Below are 22,145 nucleotides of genomic sequence, written 5' to 3'. Positions count from 1 at the left end.
AGAAAGTCCACATATCGGACAGTCCTTCAGTGAGAGTGCAAATTCCAGAAATGATGAGGCATCCAGGATTTCCAGGTTGCAGCTGGGATTTTTAAACCATTTGTAGTCTTCAGCAGCAATTTGGGTTGCCCTGCTCTGGGCATGGAAATATCTCCAATTAAAGTATTCACTTCTGACTGTATTTGGAGCAGATGCATTGGGAACTCCAGAACTTTGTTATTTTAAGGGAAATTTCCTGGCTTTACTCAGCCATTGGTGTCCTTTTGTGATTTTTTTTTTTTTTCTGGTTCAAAAAACTCTGCCAAAAATTGAGAATCTGAGAGTTGCTTAGAATAGAGATTTGGATACACAACTATCTTCAACCTAATATAATACATTTGTATCTGATGTTTAAAAGGCAACTATTGATCTGAGACTACAGTTTATTCACCAAAAGACACTCTTTCCAATATCCTGGTCCTGTCATCGGTTAATGATAATGGGCCTCATAAATGCTGACCTGTGTTGGAAATGGAACTCCTTTGGTGCTATATTAACATAAATTTTGGGGGTGCCTCTATATCAAGCATTTCTGGCATGAGGTGGGTCAAAGGACCAATTAGTTATTGGATGCTAACTTGGAGCCCTCCCCCTTAAGTTTTGTTCTTGGATGTATTCCTGATACCTGTAAGGTGACCAGATGTCCCGATTTTATAGGGACAGTCCTGATATTTAGAGCTTTTTAAAATATGGGCTCCTATTATCCCCCAATCCCTGTCCCGATTTTTCACACTTGCTATCTGGTCACCCTAGATACCTGGTAACAATGTGGCATGGTTCCAATGTGCAGCTTTAGTCACTACAAAATTAAGCCTGCACAAATGGAAAAATTGACCTCTACCAAACCTTGCTGCATGGCCCAGTGATATTGCTGGTTTCACAGGTAACACAGGCAGACTTTGTCATGAGGGGAGTTCCATTCTGGCTTGACCCAGCTTCCGCTGATGGCCAGTAAAGACCCAAACCTTCTAAAGTTTTTAAAATGAGGCAGAAAGTTTCCACAGGGGGATATATGCAGAGATGCTGATTCTAGCACATGGGGAAGAGGCATGTTCTGGCAGCTTTAAATAGTTATATTGTGAAACTGCAGAGATCCACAGATATCAGATACAGTGTGCAATGCTGAAATAGCTTCAGGACTTACCTTTTTGGGGAACCACTATGCAGAGATCTCGGGGAGATAATCCTTCAGGCCGTTCAAAATCAATAAGTCAATCAGCTGTTCCTCTCACTCCTAGCCCTCCTCCCTTCCCTCCAGCCTGGGGTAAATGAGTGGTCTCTGTCTTTGGAAAAATCTGAGATTGATTTGCGATTTTGTCTCTGTGTCCCCACCCTGGCCCCCCATCAGCACACTGATAACATCCATTTGCCTGAAACCTTGGTTTCAGTTACAGCCTCAAAGAGAATCCTTCAGTGGTAACCTGAAAATTCCTCTGCCATCACGCCAGGGAGTGCTGTAAATCTTCCACTCTTTAGGGAGTTAAACACCAGCTCATTGAAATAAAGTTGTTATAAACCTTTGAGTGCTAGGGGGAAATGCCAGCTCAGGAGTTCTGGAGTCGGAGATGGACATCCTCAATGCAGCCTTACAGCAGGAACTGTACAGGCAGAAGCCGTGCAAAGTACCCCCACCTCGATCTAGAGAGACCCCCTCGAGGGTTAAGAGGAAAGTCTAGGCTCCAGGTTTCACTTTGCCGTTGGCTTGTCGGTTGAGGTAGGGGACAGCTATTGCCAGTTGTGATAGTGTTTGTGAGGGGGCACTTGTGCTCTAGACACTTGGCTGTGGCCCACCAGGAACACTTCACATGACATGGCACTGCCCTGTCCCTCTTGGATGGTAACAATGGTAATTCTGTTTCGTTAGGCTAGATTTTAACTGGGGACCTAGATGTGAAATAAAGGGGGTGTTTAATTTTATGACAACCTAACTCGATGCTTCAGTGCACTTCCACGGATTTGCTAACTGCAGAGCGCATTGGATGGAGTTTCAGACATGGGAAGTTAACACCTCATCTGGAAAACAATGATAGTCTTGCCCACTCTCCTGTACATACACACGATGTCTCCGCTACACAAGGGCACAGGATTTGTGGCAGGCTTTTGGTGGTGCCGCAGGGTCAAATTATTGTGGCTGATCTTTGGTGGCATTAGCTGTCTGAGGTGTCAAGGGTATGGGCAGTCAAACTCTGTTAAACCAGGATCCTCCTATTTAGCAATACAGGGAGGGCAGGGTATCTGACCCCCCCCCCCCCAAGCCACCTACCCTCCTTTCATGTGTTCACCACCGCAAGTTTGAGAACCTATTGGTTAGGGGATGTTGAAAACATTGTATTTCAGAGTGCTCCCAACCTGTAGCTCCAGAAGAAGCAGAATGGCTCAGAATAAATCTGATTCCCTGACTGGGTATGAGGGAAAAAGCAGTGGAACTGCCAGCATCCTCACCCTCTTGCTTTGGCCTAATAATGGGTGTGAGGGAGACAGAGGGGCTGTCTCATCTAGTACTTGTACAGCCTGGTTGGACAAAAGAGAAATGCTGTTTTGTTATGTTGCATCTACGTCTTCCAACCCTTGGGATTTCTTTGCGAGGGACGATGCTGAGGAAAAGGCAGTGGCCTGAGAGCCACTGGCCCAGCTACTGGAAGGCTTTATACACATTCTGGTGGAATGTTTTCGTCTATTTTTTTATCTGAATATTGTAACAAACACACTGCAAAACAGAGGTAATTTTCAGGCTGCTCTTAGACTGGATGGCCTACCTAAACCAGTAATCTCCTAAATCCCATGCGCTCTGCCCCACTCACTGCTCCTGACACATCATCAATAATAGTGTTGTATCAGTGACATGCACCTGCATGTAAACAAATCACACCCACGATGAGGGGACACTGTTCTTATTGCTAAAATAAGGACAAGCACAACCCCAGTGTCTATATTACTGAAGGGCCCTCAAGAGACCCCACAACCCTCCCCCAGACAGCTCACTGTCTTGTTTGGGAACAACCTGGTAACCTGCTAACCTCTTCTGTCCCTACATGTACCGAGGGTTGATCTGGGATAGTGACCTCATCACATTCCTTCCTCCCTCTACCTGTGCCCTGGAGTTCTCCCCACTCTCCCTTTTCCCTTTCCTCTTTCTTTCATAGCAGTGGCCTCTATTTCAAAAGCAATGGCTCTCAAGGGAATCAAAACACACCAATCAGCTCCTGAATACAAGATCACCCCTCTGCTAGCCTGAGCCCCGGAACTGATCCATGCAAAAAAAGCTTGGAGTTGTAGGCTCCAGGTCTGGTCTCAGGAGCAAAAGTCTGTGCTCCAGATCTGCTTTTTTTCCAGGTTGCTACCAGCAGCTGCACAGAATTGCAGATCTGATGCTCATGTACTTATTAAAAGAACAGGAGTACTTGTGGCACCTTAGAGACTAACAAATTTATTTCAGCATAAGCTTTCATGAGCTATAGCTCACTTCTTCATGTACATATAGGCAACTGCCATAATACATTCCCTTCAAAGAGGCTGTTATGACAATATCCTGGACAAACCTTATGGAAATAAGATAAACACTATTGAACTGAGTTCAATGCCTTTGGAGTCCAAGGTATCAAAAATTCAATTGTTTGTGTTATTGTGATATTATATGTAATTTTGGGTATGCAAATGTAATTCCTCCCATTACATTACAAAGAGCTGTTAATTGTCAAATTAACAGCTCTTTAAAGCTAACCCCTAGAGAAAGAACAGGGGTACTTGTGGCACTTTAGAGACTAACAAATTTATTTGAGCATAAGCTTTCGTGGGCTAAAACCCACTTCATCGGATGCATAGAATGGAACACACAGAAGATATTTATACATACAGAGAACTTGAAAAGGTAGGAGTAGCCATACCATCTGTAAGAGGCCAATCAATTGAGATGAGCTATCATCAGCAGGAGAGCTATCATCTATGAGTCATGTCGATTATCACTTCAGAGGTTTTTTTCTCTCTCCTGCTGATGATAGCTCATCTCAATTGATTGGCCTCTTACAGTTGGGATGACTACTCCCACCTTTTCAAGTTCTCTGTATGTATAAATATCTTCTGTCTGTGTGTTCCATTCTATGCATCCGATGAAGTGAGTTTTAGCCCATGAAAGCTTATGCTCAAATAAGTTTATTAGTCTCTAAGGTGACACAAGTACTCCTGTTCTTTTTGCAAATACAGACTAACACAGCTGCTACTCTGAAACCCCTGGAGAGGTTTGCATATACTAGATCAAACTGAATTCTCCAGGGACCAGCAGACGAAGGACTTGTGATTAAATAAATAGCCTTGTTTTAAACAGGCTTAGGGCCTTCTTCCTGAGCCAGCAAATGGACAGGCCCCTGGAAGGACTTGGCCTGCTGTGGCCCCATAAGATTAGTGCTTTAATTTGAAACTACAGGGAAACCTTTGGGGGGTGGGTGTTGAAGGACTGCTCCTGCCAAAGCCTGTATTAGGGTTGGCGTGATCTCTGGTAAGCTTATTAGCATGCATACAGGTTCTTCTATTGCTTGTAATGTTTTCTCTTGTGTTTTTACCTTAAGAACATGGGCGGCAGGTATCGTAGGCTGGAGGAGGCTAAGCCTCCCCAAACAGCCCCATGTGTCCCTGCCCACACTCCACCCTGAGGTGGCCCCCTCCTACTTGTTGCTTTCCCCCTTGGCCCCAGCCCAAGCAGGCTGCTCCTCTTCTGAGAAGCAGGCTGGAGCTGGGGCTAGGGCACCCGGCATGTGGCTGGGACTTGGGGCTGCTTGGGGGGATTGGGGGTGCTGGGGCCGCGCTGCCCAGTGCTCGGGGTTGGGAGAGGGCTGGGGAGCTGGAGGCACTGGGGCTGTGGGCAGCGCCAGCTGCTCTAGGGCTGGGGGTGCTTGGGTGGGGCAGCCAGGGGCTGTGGGGGGGGGGGCCTGTGGCTGTGGGGGGTGAGGGGCTCAGGTCTTCCGCAGGAGAGGGGAGTGTAATGGGCAGAGGGATGGCGGGGCCTAGGGTAGAAGAGGCGAGTCCAAGGGCTAACCTCCCGCAACAGACAGCTCACGCACTGCCCATACTTAAGAATAAAATAGGCTTGCATAGGAAGTGCTGTGTGGTTACTATAACTATTGGCAGTTACACTGTGTACGTGTCTGAGGAGCGAGAGAGCAGGAAGACCTCGGTAGGCAGCCTGTCTTTGCTAGGAGTAACACAATGAAGGCAGTGAGCTGCTCAACCTGGAAGGACCATGGTCAGAAGGGGAGAGAGAGACATCTCCACCCAAGAGAGGAGACCGCCATGGGAACCAGAAGCCAGAGTGTGGGTGCCTTTGCTGGACCACAATAGGGGATGCCAGGTGCAGATGCCCTGAGCTGTGACAGAGGCTTTAGCCTGGCACTGTCCAGACATTTGGAGAATGCTCTCTCCTCACATCCACCCCTCCACACCCTCTGCTCCTGAATGACTGAGTGTCCTGGTCAAACTCCCTGTGATGCAGGGGGAAATATCAGTGATCTGTGGAAATTAATTTGGATTACTAGAGAGAGATTGACTGGGTTATACTGAAACAAGACCTAAACCATGTTTAGTCAGGCCGAGCTACTTGCCTCAGTATCATGCAGCAGTGTGTTGCCCAAGTTAATTATAGGCTGGATTAAAGAATTTGCTCTATTACCTTTAAAATTGTTGTCTTTTGGTTTCAACATGGCCTTGTGCAATGGGACATGGTAAACAGAAGCACAGAGAATGTTATGTACTGTTTGTGATTTCATACACTTGTCATCTTCTTTTACTCTTGCTAAAGTAAATTGATCTACGGACAAATCCTGCCCTCCGTCACTCAATAGGGCCATTGAATTCCAACAGACTGCATGGCTAAGTAAGTTGAGCAGTTGGCAGCTTTTAAAAGCCCTCCCCAAGTAACCATTTTGGGGGCTCTTCTCTGAACCTGTACTCTCTGATATAGCCTCATGTGATGAGGTAACCAAATTGGACAGTGTCCAAGGTGAGGCTTTGTACAATGCTGCCATATCTTCCATATTCTCTCTCCCTCTCCTTTTAATTAATCCTACTGCCACTCCTTATTGGGGCTTTTCTACCAAGCTAACTCCACTGGCTGATGTATCAGCAGTGATCACAACATGACCTTACTAAGCATCTAGAACAATGCCAAGATTATCCAACTTCACTCAACTCTTAATACTTCACTAGTATAAAATAATTGCATAGCACTATAGATGTGCATAGTGCTCCAGGATACAGATAAGGATGGATTCCTTGCCCTGAAAAGTATAGTTCAGTCAGCGGTTCTCTGCCTCCTGCACACTGAGACCCTATGTTGCAGCAATAAAAATATTGTGCTCACTCTTTTACCTAACCATTAAGAAAGCAAGTTGAGAATCTGTGTTCTAAGTGAAAACAAAAACATCTAAAGGAAGGCAATACAGGGAGGGACAGCAGAGGTGGAAGCCAAGGTAGAGGATATGAAAAAGCAATTAATGTTGTATAAAGAGGGGTGATGGTGCAGAATACAACTGGTGTTTCCCTTCAGGAATCTTCTAGTTTTTGAGTGTGATAAGGTATAAATAGAGGCTTACTTAGTGGTAGCCAGTCACAGGAGTCACTGAGGGCAGTGATCTCTAAGGAATGAGAGCTATGTGGTATGTTACTAGTAAAAGTTTTGAGGAAGGAAAGGTTCTTATAAGAGAAAATTTCAGTTATGCTGTTGGCCAGGTGATGCTTGTAGCACAGGTTACACAAGTCTAACAGGCTGGCTTGGTGCAGAATATTCTGATCTTGGTCTCTGCCTATTGTATTCACAATCACAGTACAACCTTGTCAAGCATGCCTGGTAGATGACAGGAGTGCAGTGCATGCAGGGACACAGACTAGGAAGGCTCTAAAAAAGAAGGTTCCAAGGTTTCAGGCTACAATTTGAGAAATACAGCTCTTTAAAAGCTAACTGAGAATCTTCCTGACCCAGCTGGAAACCCAGCTAGATGTAGTTTAAGAACCCTTGCATATCAACCAGTAGTATGTTTGTATGCACTTTTAAAGCATATACCACAAAAGTAGTCTAGATCAGTGGTTTTCAAACTTTTTTTTCTGGTGACCCAGTTGAAGAAAATTGTTGTGGTAGGGGCTCAGGGCTGGGGCAGAGGGTTGTGGGGCAAGGGTGAAGGCTCCAGGGTGGGATGGGAATGAGGGGTTCAGGGTGAGAGGGAACTCTGGGCAGGGGATTGAGGTGTGGGAGGGGGTCAGGACTCTGGGCTGGGGGTGCAGGCTCTGGCGTGGGGCTGGAGATGAGGGGTTTGGGGTGCAGGAAGGGGCTCTGGGCTTAAATGGGGGGCTCAGGGCAGGTGCAGAAGTGCAGACTTAGCTCCGGCAGCTCCCAGTCAGCGGCACAGCCAGGATGCAGAGGCAGACTTCCTGACTGTCCTTGCACTGTGCCCCGGAAGCAGCCAGCAGTAGATCCAGCTCCTAGGTGGAAGTGCGCAAAAGGCTCTGCATGGCTCTCGCCCACAGGCACTACCCCCCGCCCAGATCCCATTGGCCAGAAACCAGCCAATGGGAGTGCAGAGCCAGTGCTCATGGCAGGGTCAATGTGCAGAGCCCTCTCGTCTAGGACTGGACCTGCTGTTGGCCACTTCTGGGGCATAGCACAGTTTCGGAACTGATAGAGACTAGCCTGCCTTAGCTGGGGTAGCACCGCCAATGGGACTTTTAACCTCCTGGTCATCAGTGCTGACCAGAGCCGCCGCGACCCAACGCCTTACATTCTGCAACCCAGTACTGGGTCGTGACCCACAGTTTGAAACCACTGGTCTAGATGCTAGAATACTGAGCTAGCTTAGTCCCAGTCTGTCTCTGCAACTCACTGACCTTTTGTATAATTGTTTCTACCCTCTTCTGCTTCTTGCGTTTGCTGATGTGTCTTTTTAGTGGAAAATGGTTCAGTGCTGTGAGCCTTATTTGTGTTGCACTAAGGGGAGGCCACTCTTCCGGCAAGTGTGAAGACACAGTTCTTATGCCTGAGAGCTTACTCAAAATAGCAAATGTACAACGTATGGGGTTTAGGATGCAGAAAAGGTAAAATGACTGGTGATGTAGTGTGCACATCGTTTTCCAAGAATCATGCTTATGGTCATTGTTTTCAAATATAGGAACTCTGCCATACTGATTAGTCCAGAGGTCCATCTGGTCTCTGAGGGTGGCAAGGATCAAATGCTTCAGAGTATGGCACAAAACAGCCCATAGCAGACAACTGGTCTCTAAGTGCCTATAGGGTAAGTTTCTTCCTAATCCTAATCTATGTGCTATGTATATTGTTTGGATGCTACATTGTTGGATCAACCAATGCAAATTCTGGAATTAACAGGCCCTCTGAAAGGGAGTGCGTGTTAATGAGACAGTGGAGGTGGCTGGAGAAAGGGCAGCCTGGGTCAGAGAGGGAATCAGGTACTAGGTGGTAGAGCTGTTGGCTACCTTCCAGGTGCTGGGGCTTCCGAGGATAAAGGACCTGTACTAGTGTAACTGAAGGGAAATAATCTTTACAGGGCCAAGGACTCTGGCCCCTTTGATTTACACAGTAACTGCCAGCAGCAGGTTGGTTGCGGGCCAGCACCCTGGGGGAGGCCATAGATAAGTAGGCTGTGAGCTTCTTGCTGCCAGTGCCCTGTATGGGGTCTGGCTCTACGGAAAGCAAGGCTGAGTGTCTCAGAGGAGCGGCAGGGGCGCTACCCCATTTAGGCAGCCTAGGCACTCGCCTAGGGCGCCAGGATTATTGGGGGGGTGGCAGGCGGCTCCGGTTGATCTGCTTTAGGCATGCCTGCGGCAGCTCCACCGAAACCACGGACCAACGGACCCTCCGCAGGCATGACCGCGGCAGCCACTGGAGCCGCGGGATCACCGCGGAGGGTGGCGAAATGGCCGTGCGCCTAGGGCGCGAGAAACCCTAGCGCCGGTCCTGACCAGGCTGCAGCCTTTCCCCGGGGTGGAACGGCAGCGGGGTGTCCTGGTGCAGCCGCCTGTCAGTCATGAAGTAGGTGGGTGGGCGGGGCCACTCGCGCAGTCCGTTTCCGGGATTGGTGGTCGGCGGCAGGCGGGGCGGGGGCGGGGGCGGGGTCTGAGCCGAATCAATTAGTTGGGCTGGTGGCGGGAACACGCCACCTGCAGCCTGGCTGCGGCTGGGGGTCCCAGGTCCGTGCTGCTGCCGGCGGCTCCTCGTCCGGCGCCGGCCCAGCACTGACTCGCCCGCCTGCTCCTGCAGGGCCCGGCCCCGAGTTGCCCGCGTCCCTCCAGCATGGAGCTGCTGGGCGCCAACCTGTCCGCGCTGCCCCGCCTGCAGGAATACGACTTCGAGCGGCACTTCGACGAGCTGCAGGCGATCCAGTGGATGCGGGAGAACTGGTGAGCGGTGGCGGGCTGGCTCCGCGGGGGCACCGTGCTGGGGTGGGGATGGTCGGACTAGAGCTTGCGGTGCAGCCCCGAGGACCCGTCTGCTGCACTGGGACAAGCAGAGCTAAAGCGAGCGAGTGGCCGGAGCGCCCCGTACAACCAGCTTGGCGCTGCTGCTGCTGAGCGAAAGGGATGCAAAGCAAACCCTAGAGCCAGCCTAGAGATTCCCTGTGAAGCTGAGGGGTAACTGCCAATGCTGTTCTGCAGGGCCCGCCTCATGTAAGCAAGGCTGGCAGCTGGACGTGACATTCACAGGCTCAGATTTTTAATAGTGAGGGTAATCCACCATTGGACCAATTTACCAAGGGTCTCCTGATGGATTCTCTATCACTGGAGTGGGTCTCTTCTGTTTCTCTAGTTCACATGGGAATTAATCGGGAAAGTCTGTAAGAGGCAGGTTATGCAGGGGGTCAGACTAACACAGTGGTCCTTTCTGGCTTTATAATCTGTGACCCAACTCAGGAGAAAGTGCACCTGTAGCTTCTGTTAATCTTTTGGGAAAGAGGAGCTAGATAGTAAAATAGGAAACAAAACTATACTCTGAATGAAAGAGTGTGCAAGTACAAAAGCTAAATCCATATAGCCTTCCAGAAGGAGATGCAACTTAGTTAATAGAGCTCTTTAAAGTTTATTGTAACTGTTTAGTTTCAAGCTGCAGCTCTTCACCCTAAAATCTTTCTGCACTCAAGGAATGCAGATTTGGTTAAACAATTGCTGGTGAAAGTTTAATGTTAAACACCTTCATAAACCTATGCCTCTGAGGTCCTTTCAAGAGCCAAGAATTAAACTTCTTATGCTACTGGCTTGAATAGCGAAACCCATTGTACAAGGTTAGTTAACAATTGCTAGATTTCATAAAGCATCATTCAATGTGCAATTGTTTTCTGTGTCTCAAAGGAGATGTTAGAGAGCAGCATCTTTATACTCAATTCTTGTTTGAACTCTTTCTTCCCTTTACACAAGCATACATTGTAAAAAGAATGTCTACACTGCAATTTTTAGTCCCGAGTTAGCTGGCACCGGCCAGCTGCCAGTCATGCTGTGGGGATTTTATCCCTGTATAGACATACTCTAAGTAGCACCTTTTAGAGTAGCAATAATATTGATAATGACTCAGCCATCTTACCTAGTGCACAGATATTGTTTAACCAAATCTGCATTCCTTGAGCCACAAGATTTGTCAGGATTCTAAGCCCCCAAAGGCCTGAGGCGGTTTGCGTCCAGGGTTTTGGTTTGGGGTCCAGCTAATTTGACACCAGAACTTAAAATGCCTGAGTTGTATTGAACTTCATAAATATTTCTTCTGCATGCTGAGATTAGATGACATGCCCACAGCAAACACTTCTTTTTCTTTCAGAATCTCTCCCTGAGCATGGGGTAAAATCCATAATGGCTTGCTATTTGGGGATGCTAATTCTAAAAGAAAAGACTGTACCCTGTTTCCATTGGGACATCTATTGTGTATTCCTATCTCCTAGCATGGAAATATGATGGGTTGGAAGAGAAAGACAGAGATGGGTCAGGTAGTCTCTTTTTTTATTGGACCAACTTCCCTTGGTGAGAGAGACAAAGTTTTTAGCTTACACAGGCTCTCCTTCCGCTCCCGAGCAACACAGGGCATGTCTCCTGAGCAAACTTAACTTGTTTGTTCTTGGCTTAGTGCAGTTTGGAAGGATTTATGCCCTGATTGGGAGGGTGTCTCCTCAAAATGCCAGAGCACTTGATTACTTTGGGGTGAACTGTTGTAAGCATTTGATGGAATGAATGGGCTGGTTTTCATGAGTGCAGTGACTGCATCAGTAACACGTCACATTATGAAGCGTGGTTTAGATTTAGAGCAGAATCCTTCGCTTGCTTAGTCCCATGGCAAATATACTATGGGAGGGGATGAGAGATTCATCCCAAAGCTAAGTTTATTAATGGTATAGATGGAAGAATTCAAAATGAAACCAAGCATTTTGAAATAAAAATTAAACAGTTATTCACAAAACAATCTTATGCAAAACTCACAACTCCTATTTCAGAGAGTGTCTATTCATCCCTTATCTTAGAGTTTCTTACCAAAGTCCCTTAGAGCAGTGGTTTCAAACTGCAGGTCGTAACCCAGTGCTGAGTCACAGAATATAAGGCAGTAGGTCGTGGTGGCTCTGGTCAGCACCAGGCCGTTTAAAAATCCCATCAGCGGTGCTGCCTAGCTAAGGCAGGCTAGTCCCTACTTGTTCTGACACCGTGTTGCGCCCTGAAAGCAGTTAGCAGCAGGTGCAGGTCCAGCTCCTAGGTGAGGGGGGCCACAGGGCTCTGCACACTGACCCCACTCCAAGCACTGGCTCCACGCTCCCAGTGGGAGCTGGGGGGCAGTGCCTGTGGAGGGGAGGTGGTGCTTGTGGGCGAGAGCCGCACGGAGCTACTTGCACACCTGTGCCTAGGAACCGGACCTGCTGCTGGCTGCTTCCAGGGTGCAGCATGGTCCACTGTGCCAAGACAGACAGGAAACCTGCCTTAGCACCCCCGCTGTGCTGCTGACTAGGAGCTGCCACAGGTAAGCCTGTGCTCCATCGCCACGCCCCATTCACCTACCCTAGCCTTGAGCCCTCCCCAAACCCAGAGCCCTGTCCTGCACCCCAGAGCACTTATCCCCAGCCCTATCCCAGAACCTGCACCCCGACCCCCTCCCACATCCTGACCCCCTGCATCAGCCCAGAGCCCTCATGCACACCTTGAACCCCTCGTTCCCGACTGCAGCCCTCACCTCCCACACACTAAACCCCTCTACCCCAGTTCTGTTGAGTTACGGGCTTCACAGTTTTCTTCAACTGGGTTGCCAGAAAAAGTCTGAAAACTGCTGCCTTAGAGCCCTCCTTGTGGGGGATGGAGGAAAGGTTAATTCTGTTGATGGAGAAGAATGGCTTTCTGTTGACATTCACAAGACAGTCACAGACAGCTCATGCATCTGTTGTGGCCAACCTGTGTAACACCTCTGAGCCCTGGCTTGCTTGCTTCCCCCACCTGGCAGGTTTTGGCAGGTGCCTCTTTCTTTGGTTTTTCTTGGGCAAGCTATGTGGCTTCATGCCATTGTGCTGATGCCATGCAGTACAGCTGATCTCTGCATGGGGTGAGAACTAGTAGGGGATCCCATGAATCAAACTGGGGTCCTCACTGGTTTGGCAGTGATGGTCCAGTGTCCTCATTGGCATGTTGACACCTGGACTGCTCCATCCTTCACCTGTGAACCTGGAGGATTCTGGAGTGAAGCAGAGGCCTTCGGATATTTCTCAAGCAAACACCTCAGGAGCCCATGATCTTTCTCATTCTCTAGAGTCCCTGTTCAGCCTGACTTCCCATACACCAAGTCTGTCTAACTTCTGGTTTCAAATTTCTCATTTGCAAGTTGTAACCTCAGCAGAGTCCTTGGGTTGGAGCAGTAGCCTTCTTTTGTTAATACATATTCAATCTCTTTTCTATACCTTCTCGATCACCTTTCTTTATGTTACTGTGATTCTGTAAGCTTTCATCCACTTATCAATTACAGCTCAAACTGCAACTAGGCCTGCTATGTCCTATCAAGGCACCAATGCTACCCTAGTCAGGCCAAAGTTGAGGGCATTGCCAGTGGCTCATTTAGAGTAGAGAGAGCATCTTTGCCATGTGAAATTAACACACCCCCTCCTTCCTGAGCTGTCTAACAACCTGCCTTTGAGAAGTCACTTCCTCAAAATGAGGCAGTGGCTTGTAGGAGAGAAATCAATGTAGCTCCCTTTTGGTGATGGCTGTCTAACATATGGCATTGTTTTAACTGCTAAGCTACTGGTTGGGCCAAGTGTGCTGTGCCGCATACATTTCCTGGCGCCCAAGATCAGCTTCACACCTCTACACTATCAGCACTGAGAGCTGGAATGGAGTCTAAATTCGGACTTATAAAATGAAAGTGCCTGAAGTATTCCTATGAGGGAGGCCCCTTTCCTGGTGGCTGACTGTGTGTTGGGATTGGCTGATGGTTCTGCTCAGTATCAGGCAATGCTGCCAAACCCAGGAAAGATGGTCTTGTGGTCAGAACACTGGATTAGGAATTAAGAGGCCAGCTCTGCCTCAGACTTGGCGTGACCAAATACATTGCTTAATCTGGCTCAGTTTCCCATCTCTTAAATGGATTTAGTAGTACTTCCAGCCTGCCCTTGGTCACTCTTGTCTCACAGGGACAAGGGCTATCTCCTCCGTATGTAGAGAGCCTAGTACAATGTGTCCCTGAGCTCACTTGGGTCTTCCCAAACACTTCGGTATTATAGTTATGTATGGCCACAGGGGGCTTCAGTTTCATCAGGCCGCTTAAAATACTGCTTGGCGACGGCTACTGTCGTGTTTAGTATGAGCAGCTTCGTGTTGACTGTGATTCTGTGGATGTAACTTGAACTTCCTGAGGAACTGGAGCATCTTCCTTCTCTTTTGGCCCTGGCACAAGGGTCCTTCTGTTTAAGAGGAAACTTCTGTCCACTCTTACCCTTCACAGATAAAGCTCTTTTTGGGCATGTTGGGTCCAGTTCATCCTTCGTGGAACTCAGTTCCCATGGGACTGAATGGCCTGAGAGGCTGGGTTTGCGTGAGAGGTAGGAGAATTGCTGGCTGAATCTTGCGCCTTAGAGTCAGTGTGGACAACAGTATTGTTTGAACTGCTTCTCAGACCTGTCTTGCTCCAGTAGGGTGGGGAGTGTGTGAAGTCTTCTAGCAAATGAGCACAGCCCCTTGGGAGGGGATTATATTGACTCATCAGCCTACATGTCTGTGAGGTTACCAGATTGCCAGCTGCATACAAGAGTCCTCCTTGGTATTGAAGACGAAGTTGCACACAAACCACCACCAGAGTGTTTCCCTGGGGCTGCTCAGGCTGATGGGGGTCCCAGTGTTCAACCCCATCTGTGCTCTGCAGCCTTCCATGTTGGCAGCACTTGGCAGAAGTTCAGTACATAGGTGGGAATGGAAAGGGATGGGTGCAAAGGTCAGCATGCGTCATGCACAACTAGTCAATGCTGGGATGCTGGGAGTAGCTGTTTACTTTAGGGGGTGTCTTATCGAGGTGGAGAGGGGTGTTTTCTGGACTGTTCCTTGGAAAGTGGCTGAGATATGACCTTAGTCCCACTTGGATTTTCTTCACTGAGTCAGCTGGCCTCTAGGTACAACTGCACTGCAAAAGCAAAAAAATCTGCAGCAGTAAGTCTGAGCCTGGTCAACTGACTCAGGCCCTGGGGCTCATGCTACAGAGCTAAACATAGATGTTCCTGCTAGGGCTTGATCCTGGCAAGGGGGTAGGTGACAGAGCCCAGCTTCAGCCCAAGGGGATATCTGCCCTGTAGAATGACCCAGAATCAGCTGACCCAAGCTCTAAAACTCACTGCTGCTGGATATTTTTGCAGTGTCCCTGTACCCTTTGACCCTCCCCTGTTAATGAGGGATTCTTAAGTTCCTTTCTTACTGGCCTCTTGAGGATGAGCTGGGCCAACCTGTCATTTTCCTTGCCTCCCCATTCTCTGGACGTGGCTGGAGCTGCCACCTACTTGCTCCCACCTCTACAGGACAGATGAAAAGCTGAGTTGTTTTCCTGAGAGAGTGGAGCAGTGAGATTTCCTGTTTGTTCTGTAACTTACTAAATTAGAAGTCTTTCATATTTTTACGTAGCAGGGGCCATTGTGTAACGCACACCTTCCTCTTCCATTTGGTATCATGTGGCATGCCTCTGACAACTGCGATTGCTTAGGCGGAAAAGTAACATCGAAGTATTTAGTGTATTTTCTCAACGCCTTCCAATGCAACTTGGCAGTTGTAGGAGAGGAGTGAGAACCATGTGACCAGCTCGCTTTTCACTAGCAAATTCCTAGTGGGCCCCACATGACAATTTGGGGAATTTCATGTTAAACCAGGATCCTGATTCCCGTGGGTTTTATAGTGTTGAGGGGTGAGTCATGGCTGGACTGTGGGGAACGATGCTCCTGAATTATAGGCTGGATCTCTGGCATCTTGGATACAAAGCTCACGAGAGCAGAAAGTCTTATCGGAAAACCTTCGGGGTGATGATGAAATGCAGCCATTCAGCCCCTTCTCTTCCACTCACAAGCTGTGAATCACAGAGCTGTTGCTGCAGTTGGCAGCGCTGCAGATCAGTGAAATGTCGACTCCACCCCTGCGATGCCTCCGGCACCAGCTGTCAGTGCCAGTGCTTGCAGGTACACACCCCTGTGCACGCTCAGCAGGAGGGAAAGGTTAATCCTGTTCTTGATCAGTACCAACAACCTGCTGCCGCCTCCTTAGCAAACACGGATGTCATAGAAGCTTAACCCTGTCTGAGCTGGGTTCGCTACTACTTCTCGGGATGCCTTGGCACTTCCTGGTGCTGGGATCCTTCCCTGCCTGAAGCCTGCTTTTGCAGTGATTTAGATACAGTTGGGGGACAGGAGTGGCTTCATGATGCAGCGCTGCCCTAGTGTGGGCTGGGAGCTTCATTTTCTGCCATGCTGTTCGTTATTAAATTCAGCATGTAGTGCTTGAAGGGAGGTGCTGGCTAGAGCAAAGCCTAGTGCAGTTCTATGTATGCAGGAGGTCAAGTCATAATGGTCCCTTCTGGCCTTAATCTATTAATCTTTTTGTTTGGGTGAAGGCAGCATACCTCTGCCAGTACACCACAATCCTGACCTATAACATGTCCTGCTTTTGTCCCAGCCAGCCAGCTCTGCTCATGCATCTAAGTCTCCCTGCTACCAGGGCCGCCCAGAGGATTCAGGGTGCCTGGGGCAAAGCAGGGGATAGCTGCAGTGCTTGTACTCACCCGGCGGCAGTCTGGGTCTTCGGCGATGAGGGACCCTTCAGTCACTCCGCGTCTTTGGCAGCACTGAAGGGCCCCCTCTGCCGAAGACCCAGACCGCTGCCAGGCCAGGGCTCATGGGGCCCCTGTGGGGCCTGGGGCAAATTGCCCCACTTGTCTTCCCCCCTCCCCTTCCCTCTGAGCGGCCCTGCCTGCTACTTCAGTCCAGGCATTTGCTGCCCACCAGGCCACAGCTGACACCTTCAACCTCCTTGCTGTTAAGTGAAGTAGAGTTTAAGTTGGACTCGTGTCTTAGGGGTTGAAAGGTTTGTGCAGTAGCCTGAATTTCAATTGATGTACAGATTCTCCTAAGGCATAGTACCATACATACAGATTCCTGACCTGGGAGTACAGTCCTCGCTATAGTAAACTGTGGGTCGCATTTCAAGCTATAATTCTACTGTTTCCATGGAGACTTGTTCTGAATGCCTCTCTCCGTCCATGAAATATCTCTCTGTAAAACATCTGGCATTTTCAGTCCACATAGACCAGGCATCCCTGTGACTGCAGTGTGAATTCGAACAATACTGGGGCAAAGCAGGGATTCCCTCATGGCAATGCCACTTTTGCCCAGGAATCTGGTAAGCTCATTGCAGTGGGTCCTGGAAGCTAACTAATGTGAAGAATGTTAGACTTAAGCTGATTTGGCCTAGGATCAGAGAAAGGAATGCAGACCTCCCCTCTGCATGGTTGAAGAGGGATCAGGTTGCTTTGGTTCTTACCCTGGATGGGGATATGACTTACGGTGGCTGGAGTCAAGTCAGTGGGCTATGCAGAGCAGGCACATTCTGGTGGTGGTTCTCAACTAAGCCAAATCAAACTCATCAGCGGCTGGGAGGAAGGGCAGCTTCTCAAGGCCAGGGAGAGAAGAAGAGGGGCTCTGAGGAGCATCTGTGTTCTCTTGTTTACTCCCCCTAGCAAGAGGTGGGTATTTAATCCTAGGTCCTGAACTTGGGGATTTAAGAACAAAGTAATATAGGCAGACTGGGTTGAGTGGCTGCCTTGGGTTCTGTCCATCCAATCCACTCCATTCCCTGAAAGAGGGAAGATCTGCCCCTTTTAGAAATGGAGAAGGCAGCTGGTTGCTGGGACAACCCACTGTTACTGTGTTCCTTACAAGGGGCATTTCCGTCCAGCAGCAGAGAAATGGAACAAATAGGATTTTATGGTGCCTTCGTTACAGAGAGGACACAGCTGAATGCCTGTGTCCAGGCTGCTGCTCCTACTGCAGAATCCCCAGGCACGAGAGACTTGTAGGACTATTTGGAGGGGGGAAGATGGGGCATGATCCCTTACTGTGTGGCTGGAATCTTAGATTTTTTGCGAGCTGAGCCTAACTAGATTAGGACTTGGATGGGAGAGCTCCAGGGAACACATCTGGTGCAAGAAGTGGTATTTGTGACCTGCTAAGCTTTCCTCCTAACACAAACTCACAGCCTAAGATTCTGTACTACTCTTTGTTTGGTGGCGTCAGGCAGGCAACAAAGGCCAGACTCCAGCTTGTGGGTTCTGCTCTGCCACCCTAGGTTCCCCTTGCAGCTTCTCTTTGCTTCATGCCCTGTTACGTTACTGTGTGCTAGTGGGGCTGTGTGAGCTGGTATGGGGTTTGTAAAGGTCTCTAGGATGAAAGGCTTGTGAAACTCTAGTTACCCAGGGAGATAATTCTTCAGTTTTTTTTAAAGATAATTTAATTCTTCAAAAATGTATTCTGATGGCCAATATAGAGGACTGGATTTTGTCCAGCCTGGTGAAATTGTCAGGCCTTTTTTTTTTTTTTTTTTTTTTTTTTTTTTGGAGTGGGGAGGGGAGTGGTGGTAGGTTATTTAAAAAAAAAAAAAAATCAGACTGCATTATATGGATGGAGTATCAAAAATGGGGTCCCAAATTGGGGAAACTAAGGCCAGAACACATCACAGCACAACAGAATGTTGTTTTCAGCCAAGTCTGTTGTGAGGGTCAGCCCCCAGCGCTGCCTGTGTAGTACACAGAGGAAAGGGACAGCGTTCTAAGAGCAAGAAACTGTGGCCTCCTCACAAATTACAGTGAAGGAGCTAGTCTGCAGATAAATAAAACTGCTTGTTCTCTCAGCTTGAAATCGTTGCCAGCTGCGCCCTCATTTGAGACCTGAAGGGGCAGGGCAGCATTGTGGAAGTCTCCATAATGGGGGATCCCCTTTCTTTTTCTTCCCTCACCAAGGGTATTTCTACCAGCTCCACTTATGGCCAAAGTCTGCTCCTCCTGACTACAGCTAGGGGAACAGCAGATAATTCCAGTATCCATGGAAATGCATGGCTCCATTAGATTCCTTCTTGTCCGAGCTAGTGAAGCCCCCACCAGGAGCAGGGGGTAGGTATGTGCTGTACCACATGCCAGCTGGTCTGAGAACTCTTCTCCACTCACAGGCGTAAATCTTTCTCGTTCGCCTTGGCTTACGTGTTGCTGATCTTCGGAGGCCAGCATGTCATGAAGCAGCGGAGAGGGTACGACCTGCGCAAGCCACTGGTCCTGTGGTCACTCAGCCTGGCCTTGTTCAGGTAAGAATGGTATCTCTTGCTGTATTCTGCTGCTGACGGTTACTGGGCAGCCGTAGAGCCCCACCGGGCCAGCTGACCCTGGAGAGAGACATGGAGGCATTTCCTTCTGGAATGCTAACCCAGAAGGGGCAATAGGTTTTTGATAAACTGCTGAACCACAGACCATTCCCCACTCCCAGCCTGGCCACGGGGCTTTAATTTAAGTCCTTATTTTAAAACCTTCCTCCTCTTCTCCCCCACCCCCTGCCTCATTTCCTAACCCTGTAGAAGTGATCCCAAAATGGCAGGGGAGGGTCCTGTGAAGTCTCCCCCCCCCCCCCCCGACCCCGAGCCCTCTGGTCTCGGAGCCATCCCTGCAAGGCTTCTCTCTGCCTTCCCCACCAATAGCTGCAGTCTGTGGCAGGCAGGCAGGCAGCAGTGTCGGGGGTGGGAAGGCACTGTGCTCAGTTGTGGCTTTGGGCAAAATGGAGGGTGCTAACACTCAACAAAGCTCAGCCTGAACTAGAGAGAGGAAGTATGGGGATCTGAGCTGCTGCCCCAGATGAGATGGGCCACGCTGGGGCCGACAGCTTCTGTGCTCTTCTGTACAGGTTCTTACAGTGCCCTCGTCACCACAGAATCCGAAACCATTTGGATCTGTTGACTGCTGTCTTCATCTGAGAGCATTGGCTCTCCTAGGTACTCTGGGCCCAGGTGCTGGAGCATCTTGAAGATAAGGACCGAGACCTCTGAACTTGACTGCTCATCCACTCCCTGAGCATTTCCCCTAGCGTTTGGGTGGGCAGAGTAGCAGGCCTATCCCTACTCCAGATGGCTGGCTGACCATGAGCAGAGCAAAGATTGGCCTCTGCTGTGCAGGGCCCAGCTAGCCTGGTCTTGAGGTTCAGGATCCTGAAGAGTGAACAGATAAGTGCACGATCCCTGCCTTGCTCTTTGAGCTGAGACCCTCTGAATCCAGAGGAGAACATGAAAGGGTTTGCCAGCTCCTCTCTGGCAATCAGCACAAGCTGGCTGAATGTGTCAGTATGTACAGGCTTCGCCATTCCTTGTGTTGTCTTTACTGCACTTGTGAGGTGCTCAGGGAAACTTTCCAGTGTGGAAAACTTGCTGCTTGTTTTTTGCAGCGGTGAGGATAAAAGCTGAATAGCAAAACAACAAGGATGAGTTGGCTTATGTTAAACACAGATTTCTTTTGTGAACAGGGTATTATTTTTCAAGTTTCAGCAACACACATCATAAAAGTGAGAGCAATCTTACATCTAAGGTCTCTGTGTAAAAAGATTCAGTTCTTTGTCTTTAAGCAATCTATAAACTGTCCAGAAACATACTGTGCTGGCAGCTCTGGCTTCCTGTAGGCAGGGGTGGCATGTTTGTAGAAATTTTGGTGGTGCCCAGAACCGGCCCCTGCCCAAACTATTTCCCCCCCCCCACCTGCCCAAGGCTCTGGGAAGGCGTTTGGGTGAGAGAAGAGGTCTGGGGTGCAGGGCCTAGGCTGGGGCAGAGGATTGGGGTGCAGGCTCTGGGAGGGAGTTTGGGGATGGGAGCGGTGCAGAGGGATGAGGTGCAGGGGTGAGGGCTGTGGGGTGTGGCTGCAGATGAGGGGTTTGGAGTATGGGAGGGGCTCGGGGTGAGAGTAGAGGTGTGGGGGGACGAGGGCTCTGGCTGGGACTGGGGATAAGGTGTTTGGGGTGCTGGAGGGGCTCAGGACTTGGGCAGAGGGTTGAGGGTGCGGCAGGGGTGTGTGTGAAAGCTCTGACTGGGGGTGTGGGCTCTGGGGTGGGACGGGATGAGTTTGAGGTGCAGGCAGGCTGCTCCAGGACAGGGGCCAGAGAGGAGGACTCCCCCCAGCCCTTTCTCTGCCAGCAACAGCAAGCTCTGGGGGAGGAACCCCCCTTTCCTGCCCCCCCCAGCAGCACACTCACCCCCACCACTGGTGGTGCAGGTGAGTGTGCTGCAGGTGCTCCTAGTGCCCCTCTCAGGTCCAGTAATCTCCCTCGCCTCCCCCGTAGTGGGTGCCGTGGGGTGCTGCGTGCTCCTCCTCCCCTGCTGTTGCCCCTGACTGTAGCCTCAGTGTGGGTGAGAGATGGGGCTGCCTCCTTGCCCAGCATGGGGCAGGAGCAGTGACTGCAGGTGCTGGGGGGCTGTGCTGCTGGAGGGTCCTGCTGGAAAAGGGACGGGTTTGAGGGCGAAGGGCAGGCTGAGAAAGGGGGGCACTAGGACACTGTGGCAGCAGTTGCTGCAGGGAAGCAGCATGGAGGAGACAAAGACAGTGACGCTCTGCTCTGGGGCCCAGAAAGGCGGGTGGGGACAGCAAGTCGGGGCCATGGGACACTTGGGGGGGGGGGGCACAGGTGGGGCTGGGGGAGGTCGCCCTGGCCCCAAATTTTGGTAGAGCTGGGCCCCTGGCTCTGAATATTGCTGGTGCCCAGGCACCACGTGGGTATGGAACTCTCTGCCTATGCCTGTGGGGACTCTGAGAGGAGTCTGCCGAGAATGACTCAACCATAGCTTTGCTTTGTAATTTAGAGCAGAGCCAAGCCAACCTCCTTCAGTTTTCTCACCCTCCTCTCAGCACCTGTTTACTGCAGCTTCTGACTGGTTGGGCAGAGTGACACTATCATCCTCACGAGGTTAATTGGTGTAAGATGCTGAAACGTGAGGGGGATGAAGCTGGCTGGGAGTGATGCTGGATTCTGACTGGCCTGCGTGGTCCACGTAAGAGTGGAGGGTGTAGGGGAAGTTGTGGGAAGCTAGAATGACACCTTGCTGTGCAGTGTCCTGGCACTGATAGTGCATGCACAACCACTGTGAAGCCATGTCCCCGCTGTAATGTCTGACAGCTTTGGGTAACCAGCCCACAAGAGGTGCTTCTTGGCCTGCATGAGTGTCTTTCAAAGTACTTGAAGCTGAAGGTGGGGCAGGGAGCGCACATTCTTCACTTCTCTTGTCAGAGCCATTGCCTGGCGTCAGGGACACAGAAAGCATTTGTATACAGTGGGTTGCTGTGATACAGCTTCTTATCTCTTGTGTGGCATTTTATTGGTGGTGTCATTCTGACAAGGCAGTTCTGGGTGGAAAAACCACAACTGCTTACGCCAGCTCAGACCGCTTTCAGCCTGATATTAGTCATCACACCAGTGGTTTTCAGAAGCTCTCCTACTCAGCCATGCAGTTATGGCACCGGTGCTTTGTACATTAGCCTTTTTCTGAAAAACTCGCTACAAGCGGCTCCGCTCTCAGGAGGTTTGCCTTAGTTGGGGTTGGGGGCTGCATGGAACTTCTTG

At 49.8% G+C, this 22,145-nt stretch overlaps 1 protein-coding gene across 7 annotated transcripts in view; it reads left to right on the top strand.

Moving 5' to 3' along the window:
• The window catches only part of ELOVL3 (ELOVL fatty acid elongase 3), a 38,170-nt gene that overhangs the window by 10,034 nt on the left and 5,991 nt on the right, over positions 1-22,145 (top strand). For all 7 annotated transcript variants that reach the window (XM_050960310.1, XM_050960309.1, XM_050960304.1 and 4 more), the window contains 3 exons: positions 8,187-8,309; positions 9,293-9,432; positions 18,730-18,861. In XM_050960310.1, the coding sequence (XP_050816267.1) occupies positions 9,326-9,432; positions 18,730-18,861 (239 nt within the window). In that variant the 5' untranslated portion in view covers positions 8,187-8,309; positions 9,293-9,325. The remainder of the gene's footprint in view (positions 1-8,186; positions 8,310-9,292; positions 9,433-18,729; positions 18,862-22,145) is intronic.

Source organism: Gopherus flavomarginatus, chromosome 6 (genome assembly GCF_025201925.1).
Source record: "Gopherus flavomarginatus isolate rGopFla2 chromosome 6, rGopFla2.mat.asm, whole genome shotgun sequence".
NCBI classification, from domain to species: Eukaryota; Metazoa; Chordata; order Testudines; family Testudinidae; genus Gopherus; species Gopherus flavomarginatus.
The sequence above is the reverse complement of the archived record's forward strand: the minus strand, read 5'-3'. Positions and strand labels throughout refer to the sequence as shown.